The 18,829-nt window shown below is 39.6% G+C and overlaps 2 protein-coding genes across 2 annotated transcripts; one reads left to right on the forward strand and one right to left on the reverse strand.

Moving 5' to 3' along the window:
• Positions 1 to 706: 706 nt before the first annotated feature.
• Positions 707 to 8,635, forward strand: MPHOSPH6 (M-phase phosphoprotein 6). The gene is made up of 5 exons (XM_048075111.2): positions 707 to 866; positions 4,377 to 4,489; positions 6,039 to 6,129; positions 7,167 to 7,264; positions 7,687 to 8,635. Exons 1-5 carry the CDS (start codon positions 816 to 818, stop codon positions 7,826 to 7,828), a joined length of 495 nt encoding a protein of 164 aa, XP_047931068.1. The 5' UTR covers positions 707 to 815; the 3' UTR covers positions 7,829 to 8,635.
• Positions 8,636 to 12,279: 3,644 nt separating this feature from the next.
• LOC106044862 (arylamine N-acetyltransferase, pineal gland isozyme NAT-10) lies at positions 12,280 to 18,816 on the reverse strand. The gene is made up of 2 exons (XM_013195055.3): positions 16,946 to 18,816; positions 12,280 to 14,521 (listed from the first exon to the last, which is right to left on the reverse strand). The coding sequence occupies exon 2, from the start codon at positions 14,514 to 14,516 to the stop codon at positions 13,644 to 13,646; it is 873 nt and encodes a 290-aa protein (XP_013050509.2). The 5' UTR covers positions 14,517 to 14,521; positions 16,946 to 18,816; the 3' UTR covers positions 12,280 to 13,643.
• Between the last annotated feature and the right edge of the window lie 13 nt (positions 18,817 to 18,829).

The raw sequence follows: 18,829 nt of genomic DNA on the forward strand, positions 1-18,829 counted from the left end.
TTCATTAGTTTTGAACGCTGAACTCTCACTCTTACTACTTTACTACCTGCTTTATGTGCCAAATGTCAAAACAGGCATCAGAAATCTGATTTATGAGGATATATACAAAAATTGTGGTTCCTGCTTATGACTGGGAATCAACTGGCAATTTCCTATCAGGATTTCTGTTTAAGATATCAGGGCCCAGCCTGGCAGCCCAAAGATAGCACTGCCAAGCTTGAATTCAAAAATCATGATCCAGGACCCACAGAGCCTTGAAACTTCTTGTAGTATCTTTGAACTTACTTGCTTTACAGTTTTAACCACGTTTGACTAACCTGTGGCTTTTTTACAAGTAAAAGTCAATGCTTATTTTAAAAAATTGAAAGCTGAACAAATCGAGCAGTCTCCAAATGCCAATATGTAAAAGATTTTATAATCTCTTTCCTTTTCTGTTATAAACATCAGAAAAGCATGGATAAACCCATAAGCTTCCAGAGCGCACAAACACTGATAAGAAATCTAAGCTTCCCCTACTAATTTGCCATTTCATATCGCTTTATACCCTGCTCACGAAGGCACTCCCCCTCACCCCATACACCCAGCTCTATACAGCAAAGCTGCTGGTTTTTAATTGCAGATTTTGCACCGGCCGTGCCCCCCTGACGGCTCCCGCAGGCCGCGCCGCTCCTCGGCCCGGGGCCCGGCCCCGATCGCGGAGGGTGGAGCCGAGCCGCCGCCGCCTCCTCCCCCGGCTCCCCCCCCCGGCCTGCGCGGCCGCGGCGCTACTCGAGCTCGGGGATCCAGCGCGGCCTAGTGCCAGCGCCGCGGCCGCCATGGCCGGGGAGGTGAAGACGAAGCTGTCAAAGAACCTGCTGCGCATGAAGGTGAGGCGGGGGGCGGCGGGCGGGGAGGGGAAAGGGAGGCATGAGGCTTGAGCCGCGGGGGGGCGAGGAGATGGCGGCCGGGCCGGGCAGGGCCGGGCCTGAGCTATGGGGCCGCCCTCCGGGCAGCCAGCCGCCGTGGCCGTTCCTCCGGGGTGCTCCGGGCCCCGCATTTGGGTCCCCCTTGCAGGGTTTGGGGATGTTTTCCCTTCCTGCACGTGGACACGCAGCTTCTGCCCTGTTCTGACACAGGCACGAGCGTCTCTCCCGTGTCTCGTACTTTGCACGTGGCTTTGTTTGCTTTTTCTTTACAGCTTTTTGCTCAAAATTCACTAGCAAGAGGCTGTTTTAATGAGCTGCTCCAGACAGGGTTTCATTTTTTGTCTGTTTCTACTGATAGCCAACAAAGTACCCAAGCACAACGTCAGTCCATTTACCACCTTCCTCCATCTTTTCCCAGTCACAAACACAAGGGCCATCTGCTTACTGGGTTCCGGTTCACGTTGCATAACACAACACCTAATTCAGTAAAGTACATTCTCCTGTGAGGGATGAGTCTTTATTGTTGGAAAACATACTAGAAAGTTGGATTGCCTTTTTTTTTTTTTTAGTGTTAGTATTCATTAATTTTTTATAAGTGATTATCATGGGCCTTTGTGGCTTCTTGCTTGTGGTGTTTTATTTAACGTGTGGGTTTTTTTTCACCTATTTATGTGGGTCCATGTTTCAGATACTGTCTGAAAGGTGTTTAGCTGACCAGTTCAATCCTCATGTAAAGTGGACTCTGTTACAGTAAGATTGTGGAATATTTACCACAATTAATAGGTACTGCTAATGAAAGGCTAACTTGTACACAGGGGAAACAAAACGCATCCTGCCTCGCTCTCAAAGGTAAGTAAATGATGGGCTTAGTTAGCCAGCAGCACAGGGCAGAGTTAAGTTAAGTTAAAAGTTAAGACTCCCTTAACCTAGATTGCAGTATGATTGACTTTTGTTGTATGACTTTTTTATGTAATACTCTCTTCTTAGGTGAAACTTATGCTGCAGGTTTTTGCCAGTTTATTAACCCTCCAGAGATTTCAAAGGCTAGTTTTCAGATTTTTTTCTTTGAAAGTCTGTGGGGAACCAGACTGAATGTGGTGCTGTGACATTTGCAAATTTAGAGCCCAAGCAGTAGTAACCAGCTTAGAAGAGATGAGTAGGTTTTGAAAAGGTCAGACACAGATCTTGTGCTTAGCACTTTGATTCTGCAGAACCTGTTTACAAATGTTTTAATTAATCTTTTAGGAGCTGCCTCCACAGGTAAGATGTATCATAACAATTCAGTAGGCAGGTGAAGGGGCACCCAAAGGTGGCATGTGGTCGGTGGTGGTGTTGTGAAAACCCTTTTCACCAAGATCCAGACTACGCACACCTCTTGATGTCAAACGGTGGCTCATGCTTTTAGTTCTTGCACCATTTGATCCAGGTCCCGTTGCTTGGGGGAACTTTTAAATAACCACGCAGTTACTGGCTTACATACTGTGCGTCTTCCACAGTTGGTATATTTTTAATTCATTCACGTGTGTTTACATTTCTGGTAAATACAATCATGTTTTTCTCATCTAGCTATTCCTGTAGTAATCTTGAGGAACATAATCTTTAAAATGTAAAGTGGAATGATTATTTAATTGCGTGCTTGTAGCAAAATTTCTCCTGTTGAGTTTTCTGACTGGCTAACCAATTTCCTTGAGCAATATGGTTTTCCACATGATAGATTCCCTTATTTTCCTCAAGTAGATACTGTAATTTTAATTGGAAAGCTTTGACATATTTTGGGTCGACTCAGAAAACAAAAGTCAATTTTTCTTTCATTAAAGATCTTGTACAAATGGATGCAAATAGGAATATAAAAGGAAAATGAGACACTGTATTGGCTTATATGCCAGGGTTTGGTTTGTTTTGCCTGGGCATTTTGTAAAGACTGAGAAGATGTGGGTGTGTACACGTAATATATATTACATACATGTATTACCTATATTCTTTAAATAATCTCAGTAATGCGGGATTTTTGTGGGAGGGAAGTGTGCTGTGATGCCTTCTTGGGCTTTATCCCCAAGCCAAGCCCACTGTAGCTCGGACCAAAGCTATGACCGAGTCTCTGCTAATGTTTGAAAGACAGAAGAGCCCCACTGGTGTGTTATCTGTCAGCCTGCAGGCTTATCTAAACACAGAAATGATGCTGCTTTAAATGAAAGGGGTACGATTCATTGATATAAAACTTCTCCGCAGTGTTGTGCCTGCAGGTTTGCTTTGATTGCCACAAGGCAATTTTTGTACAGAAATGTGTATAAACAGTGCTGGTAGCCTTGTCTCTTGCTGTGAATTATATCGGTATAAATGTGCACCTCTGTCAGAGGCAGTTACTGAAACACTTTCTGTAGGCCCAAAGGAAGGTCCCAGCTCCTAGGGACGTGAGAATGTAAGGATCACTACTGTAAAGTCCTGAAGAGTTTGTTTTCTCCCATGTATGTGCCTGGAGAAGTGAGTTAACTTTGTCGATACTTTTAAATTGTCAGTCAGTTCAGGCACCAGACTTGATACAAACGGAAGTATAAGGGACGTTGCACGTATCTCAGATCTGTAGTTTTGCACGCTCAGGAATTTGTCATGGGCCGTGACAAATGCCCTCTTCTATTCCCAGCTGCAAGAGAGGTTACAGCTCCTATCTGCCTCTTCCCATTCCCTGCCAAAGGCTATCACAGACAAAGCAATTGGCAGGAACGTCCTTGTATTAGGCAGAATTAGCTGTCTTACCCTAAAGTAATTTATTGATCTCAACAACCTCGGCAGGCTGTTCCTGAAGTGAGTTAGCAGGTGTTTACCATACTGCTTGACCAGTAGTTTGGTGGGTCATCAATGAGAAGTTAAGAGTTGGTAAAATCTTCCTTTAACACAGCTGGATGCAGAAGATTTCTTTTCGTAGCCTCAGTTACTTATTTCAAAGGCAGGTTCTAGCAGGTTCTAGCCTTCTGGGTTACAAACACAAACTAGTTTGTAACACGAAATATGAGAAAAGAAGATGGTTGAAAATACAGAAGTTTCAAAAAGTCACCGACCTGCTATGACCAACGTTTAGGTCACAGCTCCAATGCTGGTTTTGTGGGTGGTTTCTGACATACAGCAAAATCTTTAATTAACATTACATTCTCTCTGGCCTTTGCTGAAACAGTAGAAATGTTTTAGCTAAATTGTGGATTTGTGACAACTCAGATCCATCAAAACTTTCTTTGTATCTAAGTACGGACGTGGCTGACTGTTGACTTCCAGTCAGTCCAGATGGTTGTGATCCACCGATGTTTACTTTTCCTTTGTCCATTTGCCCAAACTCAGATTAAGCCCAGAGAAGATCACAAAAAGCATTTACTTCTTATATCAACTGTTAAGTATGTAATGGATAATTATGATTATGTAATTATTGCTTGTACAGAAGATACTCAGACTGAAGCTGTGTGTTTTTGTCTTTATTTTCAGTTCATGCAAAGGGGTTTGGATTCACAAACTAAAAAACAACTAGAAGAGGAAGAAAAGAAGATAATTAGTGAAGAACACTGGTATCTTGATTTACCAGATCTAAAGGAGAAAGAGTAAGCGTGTACTCTTGTGTCACCATTGTATTGTTGTGGGGTGGGGACAGAATTTGTTTTTTTCCCTTTAGCAAAAATATTACTAATAACTATTAAAAAAAAAAAAAGTAGTGACAGGCTAGCATTACAGCTTTTTACTTTCAGGGACATTCTTAAGGTTGCCAAGTCCGGAGTGTGACCTACTTTCATTTCTTGCACGCTTTGTCTTCTTTCACTCACATTTTCTTCTAGATGCATGTAATTACTTTCTTTCAGGCAGGGACCAATTCATTCATTGCTGCTTTTGCCATTCATTTGAAAAAAAAAAGTTTGAAACTTTGTGTTAGTAAATTGAGCTCCAGTCACATGTGTAGGTCCATTCAGGACCATGTCTTCTTGAGTCCAGCGCACTTCAAATCCTGTTTTTGAAATAGAAAAGATAATGGATGAAGCACAAATAAAGGAAGGCTTAGCTAATAGGGAAGCAAGTGTCCATTCCCACTACTTAGAAAGGCGCTTTAAATAACGAGGGAACTACTTTAAAAATAGTTTGACTTTTGTCCTTTAAAAAAAGAACAAAAATTCTATTGAGTGAGAATGTATATAATTTATAAAAGCTGGGATCCAGAGAATTAACTGTAGTTGAATAAGGTCATTCATAAACTATTTTCCGTGACTGTTAGTAGATATGGCAAAAAGGTATTTGAGCTTCAGTTGCAGCAATGAAGGTTCAAGTTTGATATTGGAAGATTTTTTTTAACAACGAGGGTATTGAAGCATGCGAACAGATGGCCTAAGGAGACTGGTTTCTTCATCACTGGAAGTCTTTTGAGGACAGGCCAGATAGACTTCTGCTGTTCGTAGTTCATGTTTAGCTGATCCTACCTTGAGGTAGGAGAATGAGCTTGGTCTCTTCAGCATGATTTTCTATGCCTGTAGGAGTTTGTTTTAAATGAGAGATGAAGAGGTAAAGGGAAGGGATGCATGTGTGTGAGAGGAAAAGAAGGATGGAACAGTTCAAGGAAGTACTTTTATCTGACACAAGTGTTATGAACGCCTCAGGGTCATGTTTCTTTTCTTTCCAGGCTCATTGAAAGGAGGAAGAAAGGGGAAATCTTTCTCTGCTTGAACACAGAATTACACAGTGGTTTATATCCTGACAGACTCAACTAATTCCAGGTCTAACATCACAATGAAAAATTAATTAGAAGCTTTTGCTGGTATAGTAATGCCACCTGGAGAGTGATATTTATGTGGTATTTTTATTCTGGCAAAAGCATTAATGTAGGTGGAATCTTACCAGCAAAGAGTGCTTTCTGTCAGGAGAGTTAATTTTGCTTGTGGAACTGGCACAGCTTTGCTGGCAAACAGTATTCCTTTGCACTCCAAGCTCCTTGCATTGAAAGATTTATCAGAGCAATTAAGCTTCAGAAAGTAGTTGATGGTATAAAATACACTGTGGTTTTGTTTATTTGTGTGGGGGAAGACAGCAAATGCTTTTTGCATTTGTTTAATTTGATTATATTAAAGTGCACTGTTTGACAAATGCTGGGTTTGGGGTTTCATGCAGGAGCTTTATAATAGAAGAGAGAAGCTTTATGCCATGTGAGGATCTACTTTATGGCAGAATGTCCTTCAAAGGATTCAATCCGGAAATTGAGGTACTATTTAAATGTTCTCTCTTGAGGTGGTCTCACATTAGGATTAAAACCCTTGGGAACAGGGATTTTAGTGTTCACCCCCCGTGCTGTCTGGCCTTTGCAGCACCTTCAGTAAATTCTCTCATGTGCAGGAAAACTGCAATTCTAACCAAAATGTTGATCAATGTAGCATCTGGTAAGTAGAAAGCTTTTATCTCCATGGGTTGGTGGTCAGTAATTACATAACTCCTGCAGATTTTTCCTTCCTTGAGCGGAGAAGACTGTCCCACATATAGCTTATCAAAACAATAGCTCTCTGTTACTCCTGCCATTTAATTCAGAGCCCAGTCTTACAAATATTCAACCCTGTTTATTCAGCACTTACTCATATAAGTAGGGTCTTGAAATTCCAAAGTAAAAATTCTGGGCAAGAGAGTCTTTCATTTCTTTCTGGCATGATTCATGCTGATAGAACTAGTAATTACTGAAATAGTAATAAAAATGTTACTGCTGAACTGAAACAAGAGGATGAAAGTACAAAGACAAAGAGATGTGAGGAAGGCTATGCAAGGTGATTTAATGGGGCATTCTTTTAGTTATTTTGAACTTGCTTTCGCCGTGACTTGGCATATAATTGCTTCATGGTTTTTATTATAGTTTATTGTAAATTCTTGCAGATATTTTTCAACTGTAACAAAACCATTCGAAAGACTATGTGCTGACATCACAATAAAAAAATAATCAGGATCTAACTGTCTGGTCTCCTCAAGATGTCTGCCGTGCATTTGAGGGTGCTTGGATAGAACAGTTCACTGAAAACCCTGTTTATATCTTGTCTTTTTTCTCAAAGGCAAACTCTAAACTCAGCTTAGCATCAAGGAGGCATGTTACCTTTTCTTATAGCCCTGTGTTTTAGCCTGAGCAGAATACAGCAAATGAGGAAAATCGGGATTAAAACTGATCCTTAACTTTTATGCACTTTTCCTGCCAGTGAATTTCAGCATAGTTGACATTGTGTCAGGGTTATATGTTTAAGCTATTTCTTACTTCATTTTCAGAAGTTAATGGTCCAAATGAACTCTAAAAGCAAGAAAGAAGAAATTGAAGTGGATGATAAAATGGAGGCTGATGTGTCAGATGAAGAAATGGCCAGAAGGTACATTATTCCTAGCCAGTATTGATCATGTCTTAAAATATGTGATATATTAGGTATTACGTGCAGGAGAAGAAACACAAAAAGCAACAACAAAAAGCATTTAATACTTCAGTGATTTCTCATGAATTTTGGTGTTTGTTCAGTGAAATCTCTATCACTTTGGGGGTTAAAATCTTGTAGATATTTTCTGCCTTTTGATACCCGTATATTCCATTCTAATACCTCCTAGCTCCAGATTACTAACAAACCTAAACTGTCAAAATGAGCAGTAATTTAATCCGTGATCACGTAGTACTTGTGCTTCGTAAAAGTCTAATGACAGGCTTTTTATACTAGTTGAATTGTTGATTAGATTTGTGGTTTTCTGCATTGAACTTGCACTGATTTCAGTAAAAGCTGACCATTTTTAATTATCTTTACAGATATGAAACATTAGTGGGAACGATAGGGAAGAAATTCTTGAAAAAAAGAGACCAGCGTGTTCTCCATGATGAAGATGAAGATGAGAATAGTAACACAAGACCTAAGAAAGCCAAGAAAATGTTCTTAAAACCTCAGGATTAATGTCAGCTGCACAACTGGAGCTAATAGAAATGTTATCTACCAAATATAGTACCATGAACTGAAGATTGTTTTGAGTTTTTGCTATTTAATGTAAAGGATAAAATTGTAAATCTGAGTCTGTTCTCATGGAAATTTCTGCCATCCACATGACGAACATTTTTAAAAGTGGATGTGTATATAATGGATGTCATACATCCTTTCCTCTCTGAGCAGCTTTTAACGTGTGGGGCATTAAGCCCATCAGTCATTTTTAATGTTGTGTATAACGAGGATGAGTGTCAACGTGCAATCAAGAGCAACAGTATTTACATTTTATGATAACATCTAAAAGAAATATTTGCAGTAAAGACTAGCTTTGTCCAATCCAGTAAGGCAGTTCAGCTTTCACTGCTGTTTTTATTATGAAAATGAAAACCTTTGCTCTCTGCAATTTGAAAAAAAAAGTCAGCAGAAACACGTATCTCTTTTTTTTAACTGTTCTACAAATAAGCTGGGAAAAGAACAGATATAAAATCCATTTTGTTGAATTTTCTGTTTTCTATAAAGCTTATTTAAAAATAGAGGGGTTTGTAGCAAAAAATCTTTTTTTCTAGAGCAAGCCAAATATTGGGCAACGTTTACAGTTTGACACTTGAGCAGATTGTGAGTCTTAATTTCTGTCTTCCAAAACAAGTTTGCTAATCTTGTCTCTTTTTCAGCCAAAAAATTCCAATCTTATAATTATCTAGGTCTTGTCATAAAAGCATAATAACAGCTTCAAAAACATGTTTGAAAAGTGAATAAAAACTGATTTTTTTGTGCATTTAATGATTGTGGTTTAGCTAATTTAATGTGAAAAAATGATACTTAATCCAATCGGATAGAAGAAATCCTGTTTTGTGCTGGCCACAGATGTCCCCACATACTAGTTGACTGAGCTGACTTTTTCTGTTCAGCATGTAATGAAGCCATCTGAAGCAGTGTTTGGACAGAAACACCATGGCCTTTAGTCACCTAGTGCCCTGAACTTACTGAAAAAGGTGACTGTGGTCTTGTCTAAAATCATAGCAGTTCTTTGTATTCTAGCTTTCAACAAGAAGTTCTTCTTTCTATTAATTTTCGCAGCTAGATATCTAAATTACTCATCCTTAATTCTGACTCTCTGAAGAAAGATTTTGTTAAACTGAAGCACGACATGAAACTCAACATAAAGAAAGAGGCAGTGTCTGCTGTAATGCATGTATGCTATATGAACTATAATTCATATACCAAGAGCACCTCATTAGATATTCAAGATGGATCACACATGGAAGGAAATACACTTTTAACCTAGTAAGAGAGCCTTGTTCAGGTAGAAAGTCTGATTCATGATCTGAGATAGTTTTTCAGAGCTAATTAAATGCTACTGGTTCAATTACTTAAAATTTGATCATATATTATCACTAGTTGAAAAGAAGTTAATGACGGCGAGACGTTTCTTTTCCCATGGAAGATGTGACCTGAGCTAAGAAATGATTTATTATTGGTCATCACAAGAAAAACTCAGAATATATCCCATTATTCTTTCTTGCTTATTAATAGGAAAATCATTCTCCTCTATATGAATACATTTCTTCAATGGAGGGAGAATTTCTGCATAGCTGTGCTGGACGGTTAAGGGAGGAAACCACCAGTAACCACGAGGTGTCACTACACTTGCACTTCCCTGAGAGAAAGTGGATTGGAGAAGGTTTCAGTGACATCATGTACAGAGATTTGGGGTAATTTCAGTTAACTACTAGCAGCTCAGATGACCTCTGTGAAGTCTTGCCTGATCAAGGCTCTATGCAGAGAGTTCTGTTGTATTGCAGAGTTTTGTTCAATCCGACGGGGTAATTTTGTGTAGCTGAAGTGTGTTCTGCCATATGCTGGTCCTTACATTTTAAAGGTACCCAAGTACCCAAAGTTACAAGGATTTAGAGTTGTGATAGGGTCTTTTGAAATGCCTGTCTGTATTTTCAGCTTTGGTGTGTGTGTGTGTTTAAGTTAGGCTCTAGCTTCCTAGCCAAGGTAGAAACATTCTGCTGTATAAAATTAGTGTTTAAACTACTCTTGACAGAGATACAAGTGTAGCGGTGAAATATTCATAATGCGAACCTACATTAATTCAAACTTTCTTGGCTCTGATAAGTCTCAAATGCAGATCTGTTTTCATGGACAACTTCCTAAGCGGTAGAATTTTAAAAGCCACATGTTTTTAAATGAAAAGCATTTTTTTTCTCAGAGCACAAAAGCAAGTTGGGATTTTTGTTCAAGTTTAAAAAATAAAATACCACCTGCAAAATTTAGTGGATAAAGAGTTGCCAGCCACCAGAAGTGTTTGTGTCTGTTACACTAAGGTAGCTATTAGAGCGAACAAGCAGTGCATTGTAGTTTGTGCTCGCTGACAGCTCGGTGTTAAGTCTAAGCATGCCTCCTGACAGGTGGAATCTTTGTCCCTCCCTTTGACAGGCTGACAGTGCTTGTTTCTGTAATGACTGCTGATGTTGGAAATGTGTGAATGGAACAACATCTTTGTTGTTGATGCTTCTTCTTTTGTTACTTTTATCCTGCTTTGAATTGGATCTTGAAAACTACTGGACCAGAGTCCAACCGCAGTGAGACATGCTGTATCTTCCCTTTAGTAATGCATGAGCTGCTTAAACTTTGATTCTTTAGGGAGGGGGAAGGCTGTGCAGTAGTGCCATGGAGTTTGAACTGCGTTTCTTCCGTTGTGTGTCGTGTTTTCTAATAAGACTCCCCATTATACAATTACACAATTGTGGATGGCTGTCGTTGCCATTGGGCATTGTGTGTATGTAATGGGCAGCTGGGCTGGGATTCTGGGAGTTGGTCCAGAATTCAGACTTAAAAAGAAATTCTCTGCTCTTTCTGTTAATTGGAATGCCGTACTTGTAAATTTTATTTGGAATTATAAAGGTCCTGGGTGGGGGGTTCTATATGTGCGTTCTGCTTCATTTGAACAACAATCTGCAACTAAAACTGCTCGATAGCTTAGGCTCTCATTAAACCTTTCTTAAAGAGAGATCATTAATAAATAAGGCATAGTGGTGGTGAAGGATGTCAAACTGCCTTGCAGCTGTGAGATCCCGTGTTTCACTTCTGCATGTGGATGCAAGTTTCTCCAAGAGCTGATGCTTTAACGACTTGGTTGTTTTTTTTTATTATTATTATTTTTAGTCTAGGAGAGCATCTGTCTTCTCCAATAATGCCTTGCTAATGGAACCCCAGTATGAGGCCTCTGGGTTTGATTTTGTTTGCTGTTTACGCCATTCTCATCTCAAACCTCTGAGACATTTTGGGTCTAACATTCACACCTTAATATCCCTGGGCTTTCATCAGCAGCTTTTGGGGAGCTTTAGTTAAACTGTGAAACTGTTCTTGTACGTGTTAACACTTCTTTGTGTGATTTGATGCTGCACAATGAGGAGCTGGTTATAACTGTTGCACAGAGAGGAAAAGCCCTTCTCGGGGAGTAATTACCAACAGACGGAGTCAGAGAGAAGGTTAAAGGTTCAGTTGTTGGCAGCCCCATAGATCTTTGGTAAGAATGGAACACTAGAAAGGGGTACCTGGGTTGAGTCCCATCTTTCCAGGCACAGTTAAAAATGTGGTTATGAATCCATAGAGCTCTGCTCCAGGAACCTTTACACACCACAACCTGAGCAATTACCTGGGAGCAATAGCAGGACCATTTCTAGAGAAATACAGAGGCAAAATAACCTGTTCATGGCTGTCCTCAAGGCAAGAGGCAGCAGCACCAGGAAACAGCTGTAGTTCATTGCATATGAATGGTGACCTGGGTTGAATGCAGATGGGAATTTCTGTCAGCTAAAATGGAGGTGGTAAGTGTCTCCAAGCTCAGGGTGTTCCTTGGGGTCTTGAGGAACAGCTTATTTTGATCAATCATTTAGAAAGAAATAAAAATCCTTAAAGAGACCTTAATAAGTACAGTAATAAGAACACATTATAGAACAAAGTCCTTAGTTCCATCGTTTATAGAAAAACTGTATTCCCACCTCAGTAAGATCTTTAAGCATCCTGTCACCTCCCACTTGGTCCTTGGTTCCTTGTCCCTGCGCAGGCACATGTGCACCCAGGCCATCAGCTGCCACCACCACCGATGAGCAGGGAAGAGCCAGCACACTCCATGGCCAGCCCAGAGCTGTTGGCTGCTCAGCCCAGCAGTGGAGGAGTTGGCTACGGGACCTCCTCTTCAACCTACAAGTTCTTTTTCCTGGAACTTGTAGGAATTTACCATCTCCAACTCCGTTGTAAAATTTGTTCAGTATCGGTGTGTTTGGTTCAAGAAGTTTGTGGTGGGGAAGGCTGACCAGCAGATGATAGCACAATTGCACAGACCTCACTTACTCGGCTAATGGTGCGTAAAAGAATCGTGCAGTTTCTTGGGGAAAGGCTCAATTTACAGCAACTGTTTTTATTTTCCTTTATTTCCAAATACACGCTTACAGTATTTGTGAGATTTTTGATCAGATAATGTCTTTGAGCAAAAAGATACACTATCAGTGAAAGGAATCCACATTTCACCAATACTGAGTATTATCGTAGATGGGGGAGAAAAAGTAGAGAAAGGGTGTTTTTCAGTATTGCTGCTACTCTTGAGAGCATTTCCCCTTTCTTAGTGGTTTTCTTGGTCAGGCTTTTTGCAGAAAAGTATGGTGGAGGAAACTTTTTTTTTTTTTTTAATGTGGAAATGCAATTCTACAATAACTTTTAAAGGAAGGAGCTCCTTTAGATTTGGTCAGCTCCTGGATATATATATTTTTTTCAATTTAATAGAGATGAAGAAACTAACTTGTGACACTAAAGATCTTGTGCTAAGTGTTAATCATTTAGTATAGTCATATGGACCCTCATATTTGCTATACACAAAGAGGTAGCAGGGTAGAATTAAGGCTAAAGTGGGGTTAGCTTCATTGTTCTTTCACCTTTGTTATACAAATACCTTACAATACTAAAAATACGAAATTTCTACCCCATTTGGAATAGAAGTAAATCTAAGCTAGTTGAGACACTTAAGCACCATTCACCCCTTTATACGGTGATTACTTATAAGAAGCAAAGAGTGTTGGGTACATCCTCAGAATCCATCAGCCACAATAATGCTGCAATACATACAGTTTGCATCAACTGAAAAATACCTACATACCAAAAATTACTTTGGGCAGTTTACTGCAGTAATGACAAAAGGGATGCACATGATGATAATTTTCATTTCATACTATATTTTCACCTAAGGATGATGGTGAAAGAATTACACCTAATGTTCCTTTCAAAGATGGCAATATTGTTCAACCTATATTAAAGGTAATGAGATGAGCAGTGAGTGGTTAGATCTTGTGAAAAATGAAGTTTTAAATGCATACTTCATTGTCTAAAAGCTCACAGATGACTTTTTTCCTGTAATGACCATAGAAAATGTGTTGGCAGCATATCACAATGAATAATCCTTACTCCTATTTATGTGCTATAGGCACTCCAAAATTACCCAGACATATTTCTTACCCAAGTTTATAACCAGATTCAAATCAGTCTCTACATTTGTGCCAAAAATTGAACTGCAGTCATCTCACAGAAAATAATTCTATCTACCTGACAGACGAGTCTTAAATCCCTGATTTTCTCCTTTCCCCAGAGTGAAATTCACTTTAATCCGGTATTAATGTATTTTTCCTTCAGTCGCCTGCAAGAGGATCCCAAAATCTCACAGTAGTGATTGCGCAGGCCATGGAAGATACAGTACACATGTAGCATTATCGTAGGTTTTTCCAGTCGTCTAGATTGTGTAAAATCCTTTGACGTTAATTGGGATAAGTTTTCTCTCTAAAGTGATGTTGAACTTCTCTTTCAGTGTCTTCTCCACCTCTTCATCTTTAAGGGTTATAAATTCCACCAGATCCATGTTTTCCTTGTAATTGTATCTGGTCTCCGTGAGCGTCCACCCGATGAGTGCTCGAAAGCCATCGGTGGTCTGGAGCGTGCAGATAGACTTCTTCGTAAAGAGGGAATCTGGAGACGTCTGAAGGTACGTACACTGGAAACGGAAATCTTCCACTGTCCGTGGTTCAAGACTGAACATATACACTTTCCGACACTCTTTTTTCTCTAGAAGATCAGAATTTGAGAAATTTTGATTGGGGATATATTGTTTCCGTCTCATTTTCTCAAGGTACCAGGTGGCATTTTTTTCCGTGAAACGGAAGACACCAGGCGCCTGGGGCTGGTCTTTCCCCGACACAAGCTCCATCGGCTGCCACATTTGATAGGATACACCAAAGCCTCCATCAACAATGTAGGCTTTCCCGTCAATAACTACCTTGACTAGGAGATGGGTCATGATGGTGGCGTATGCATTTTCGTGCGGATTGAACACGTACGCTCCCAGAAAGCTGGCGTCGTACCCCAGGCATTTCAGGACCCAGCCTAACAGCTGGTTGTTTTCCATACACCAGCCACCACGCTTCCTCTGCACGATTTTGTTATAAACGTGCTCCAGCTCCAAAGTAATTTTCTCCCCACAATGGATGCTGAGGTTTTCAAATGGAACAGCACGGATGTGGTGCTGAAATATATCAGTTAAGGTTTCCAGATCTTGATTTTCAAGGGAACCTTTATACCCAGTTCTTGCAAAATATTCTTCAAGGTTCATGTCTCCTGTAAAGGAAGGAAATGTGTTTTGGTTTTGTTTCTTTACATCAATGACTTACAGTGCTGTGAAGAACTGCCCAGGCTGCTGCCAACAAAGATGCTTTAATCTACTGAACCTCATCAGAGCACTTTTTAAAGGTAACAAGTATTCATATCAAACAGTTCCCAGCGCACAGAAGAACAGTGCATGTCGGGGTTTGCTTTTTGTCTTAGTCATGCCTATGGCAAACAGCTGATGCAATTGCAGCTTATATATGCAATGGCTGTGAAACAGGGATTTGCTGTATTTGCCGGGTTAAGAAGCAATGTAAGATCACGCTAGGGAGCGTTCAGAACATTTCATGAAAATCAGTCCAAATCCACTGTTCAATGAAAGGAATGCCAGTAGGTGAAGCAGTGTTGTCTACCAGTTGGAGGCAGAATAATTTGAGCCAGGATTCACATGTTCTTTTCATGACTGTGCCACTGGCCTGTGATCATAAACGAATGGCTTGTTCACCACATGTCTCTTTTGCCTCTGACAAAAAGTAAAAATGATACTCCCTGCACATTTTGTAAAGTGTCAAGTTTTATTCGGATAATTACAGCTGAAAAAAGCCTCTGACCTATTCAAGAGTTGTGGACCACTGTGTCTCTTGTCTACTCTGAGTGTTGCTAAAACTCATTTTGGTGTTGGAATAACAAAGGTGAGTGACCTAAAAGACAAAGAGCACATCTTCTATTCCCCGCTGTGCCCACATCTCTCAGGATGTCATAAAAGTGGACAGTGGGTGCCTTACAGCTCTCTAGTCCTGGCCTTTCCCAAAACTCACTTTATTCCTACAAAAGCAGGCATAACCAAGCATTTACTGAAGCCTGATACAGTGCATCCCTGGTCTGTCCTGCCTGTAGCAATGCCTGCCTCCTGGCCTGGCTTGGTAGGACTCCTCATGAGCAAAATTGCTGATGAGAAACTATTCAGCATGCTTTCTGCCTTCTAATACCATGGAAAGTCATGCCGGTGATCTGGTTTTCACGATGGCCCATCGCAGTCTGCCAGCCGTCATTATGAGTTGGCTGCTCTGTAGGTATCTGATAAAATACTGTTTGTAAAATATGTTGTAGATTGTCTGCTTGGATATAGAGCTGGAGATAAAATGTTTTGAAGGCTTCAACCTTTACAAAGAAAGCACTAAGTATTTCAGCAATCCAGAGTTACTGCAAATATTTAGCTTCTTGACAGCCCGCAAAGCTACTTGAAAATCTTTTGTGCATACAGTAAGCTGAGGTTTAGACACTTAATATTAGTGACTCAGGAAGTCTATTGTATTCAGATAAATTCAGCAGTGAACCACCGAACATTTAGTGCAAGCTAGAATTTCTCAAGGTGATTTTCAGTGACAGATTTATGATGTGCATATGGATGTTATAGAAGCAGCTGTCCAAAGTGAATGGAGAGCCCCATCAAAAACTGCATGTTATCTTCTACAGAGGGAATTTAGCTTCCAGTGATATTTAAGTGCATTGTTGGAGGATATTCCAACGTAATCCTTGTTAAGTAGAACATAAACTTTTGGGACTTTCTCCTTTTGATTTGCAAAATCTAAGTCTATCTGATCCTACCTGGTCAGATTGTGAACATGAAGTAGATCACAGCAGCATAAAGTTGTATCTTGAGTTTATAATATTTGTAATTTCTCTCTGCAGTTCCATAATACGATTGATCTATGTTAGATCTTAAGTGTAAGAGATGAAAGTTACAGTTCTTTTGAATTGTGAACAGATCAGATGAAAAGCTAGCTTTTAAAAAGGTAATCCTACAAATGTGGCTATGATTTATGCATTGAAAAGCGTCAGCGAAAGAACTTCCAAGGATTATTTCTAAATGTCCAAATGAAGGTGTTCATGCAAAAAATATTTCTTACTAGGACTATGCACATAATCAGCATTTCTGCTGTTAATACGTGTCTGCCTACTTCTGTCTTAATGCATCAGCACACGGGCTTTCTGGGGTAGGTAAAACACAGTCTGTAACTTCATTTTTTTCTTATTTGTTTTTTAAAGGCCTGTAATTTTATTTCCAGAAAGCAGAATCTATTAATTATTAAATTGCTTTTTTCTTCCTTTGCATGTGCAATATTTTTTAAATGAATTAAAAATCTAAAGAAAAGGCTATAGTTCTAAATTTATATCTACTACTGCATCTAAACAAAAGTAAATCTCGTAGTCAAGTGAATAGTCACCTGAAGAGCAGTAAGACATAAGAATTGAAATTACATTGTTGTTTTGTCCTCTTCAAGAGTCCATGTTCAGCAGGCAATATTTTAGCTCTATATCTACACTTTTTAAAATATTTATCCTAAAGCGAATTCTGCTTGTGTTATTCCCGATGACCTTTACCATCATAAAGAAACCATTTTTTGTTTGTTCGTTTTAACAAAATAGACTTACCTCTTAAAATAACCTTATTTGTTTATGTTTGGAGCTTCTGGGTTGCTTACTACTGGGGCAGCAGTCGGTACAGCCAGGAGTGGGTACAAATTTCGAGGGCTGTCTTCGTCTTTAAGCTCTGTTATCCCTCACTCCTGAAGCTTAAATGCCAAGAAAGGGCAGAGTCCACCCAAACTGAATGCACATTTTTGGACTTCACTGATCCATGAGCAAATTAAACTTTGTTTCCTCTCTGTTAGTAGAAGTTTATGTTTTCCGCTGGTTGAGACCAGACCGAACTTGTTTTCCATGTAACATAAGTTCTGTAGATATTCACAATGGCTCCAATTTTTTTATAATTGCATTATTGTTAGTTGCTGAGTCAGCACTTTGTGGGGAAGTATAGTCTTCTGCTTCCTTCTGGGTGCACTGCAGTGCCGAAGACCTGCATGCTCCATTTTTCCAAGCTCTGCAGATGTACAAAATGACCTGTCTTTGCTCACAAAGGAACTTTCTGATCTGTTCAAAGCCTCCACTGGAGCAGGTAGTTGCTTTGGAGCTGCCATGCCTAATGAAGACCATGACAAATATTTATTTGAACAGTGTTGTGTGAGAACAAAGTAATCCATTGCTTCTCCAAAACTTGGCCTTCTGCATCCTCTCGTTGTGTAGCTGTTTGATTCTCTCCTTGTCAAGCATGTCTCCTTCACTTGATGTAGGTGGAAAGCTGGGTGTCCCTTTTGGGAAGACAGAGAGCATGTTGGGCTGTATCTGTGGAAGCACCTGAGTTTTAGGCACATCAACTGCCCCATCAGTTGGTATTGTTGACTGACATAAGTGTCAAAGTCTTTTTCCTGGCTGAAGACCAATGTCGTTTGTCACCCTCTCATTACGCATCCTGTGCAGTACCTGCCACAAGACTCAGCCTCATATAGGTAAAAAGTCTGTCATGTTACACCCAACGTGCTGTGAAACCACGCGGCTGGCATGTCCTAACTTCCCAGTGCTCTCTTTTGCATCTCCAGGATTTCTTCTTTAATGTAACTTTTGTGCAGAAAACTACTTGTAATAAATATAAAGCAGTTTAGCTATAATACTGTCATGCCTGTTTGATGTCGTTGTCAAGGAGAGTTAGGCCCCAAAAGTTTAGGTTATATTTTTCAAAGGTTGATCTAATTTTGATTGTTTCAACTTCTGATACAAAAAGCCTGATTTTTAAGAACTGTTGAAGCGTCTCAGCTCCTATTGATTCTAAAAGCTAAAATTGGGCACTCAGCTAAAATTGGGCACTCAGGACTGGAGAGTTTGGGTTCGCTTTGTTTGTTTGTTTGTTTTTAAGTGTCCTTGCATAAATAGCTGACTTCAAGCCAATTTCTAGTAAGGGAACAGGACTCAAGTCTTTCAAGTTATTTCATCAGCAGTTAATCAGTACCTAATAGTGCCTTGTTTTGAGAAAGTCTTAACCTTTTTATTTTTAGGAAGTCTTTGATGTCCAAATTCAGCTCGAGTCTCTATTTCAGACTGTTAAAGAAACTCAATAATTTGTAAAACTGTGTCGAGAAGATTGGAAATAATACCAAAAAAAGTTACAAATCTCTTGTGTAAAATGGTAATACAGCTTTTTTTTTCCTTTGTGGCACATGAGATCCAGAGAGGTGGAACAAAATTTAAGGGAGACAAAATGCAATTTCCATATGAGAAGATTAAAGGTGGTGAGATGTTTCAGTTTCTAAAGGAGAAGTTTAAGAAAAAGTACAAAATCAGTATAGGCAGTTAATTAACAATATACTTGAATTTACCAAGCTTTGTGTTCATCTGATTAACTCAACTTTAGAATCAGATTAATTCTATTAATGTTAATTTTAGAAGGTTTATATTGGAAATTTAAAGACCCATCTAACAGTA

Source organism: Anser cygnoides, chromosome 12 (genome assembly GCF_040182565.1).
Source record: "Anser cygnoides isolate HZ-2024a breed goose chromosome 12, Taihu_goose_T2T_genome, whole genome shotgun sequence".
Taxonomy (NCBI): domain Eukaryota; kingdom Metazoa; phylum Chordata; class Aves; order Anseriformes; family Anatidae; genus Anser; species Anser cygnoides.

Coding starts and splice junctions, on each gene's coding strand:
- LOC106044862 (XM_013195055.3), bottom strand. CDS start 14,516: ATGAACCTTGAAGAATATTTTGCAAGAACTGGGTATAAAGGTTCCCTT.
- MPHOSPH6 (XM_048075111.2), top strand. CDS start 816: ATGGCCGGGGAGGTGAAGACGAAGCTGTCAAAGAACCTGCTGCGCATG. Junction 867..4,376: donor AGAACCTGCTGCGCATGAAG/GTGAGGCGGGGG, acceptor CTTTATTTTCAG/TTCATGCAAAGGGGTTTGGA. Junction 4,490..6,038: donor CCAGATCTAAAGGAGAAAGA/GTAAGCGTGTAC, acceptor GGTTTCATGCAG/GAGCTTTATAATAGAAGAGA.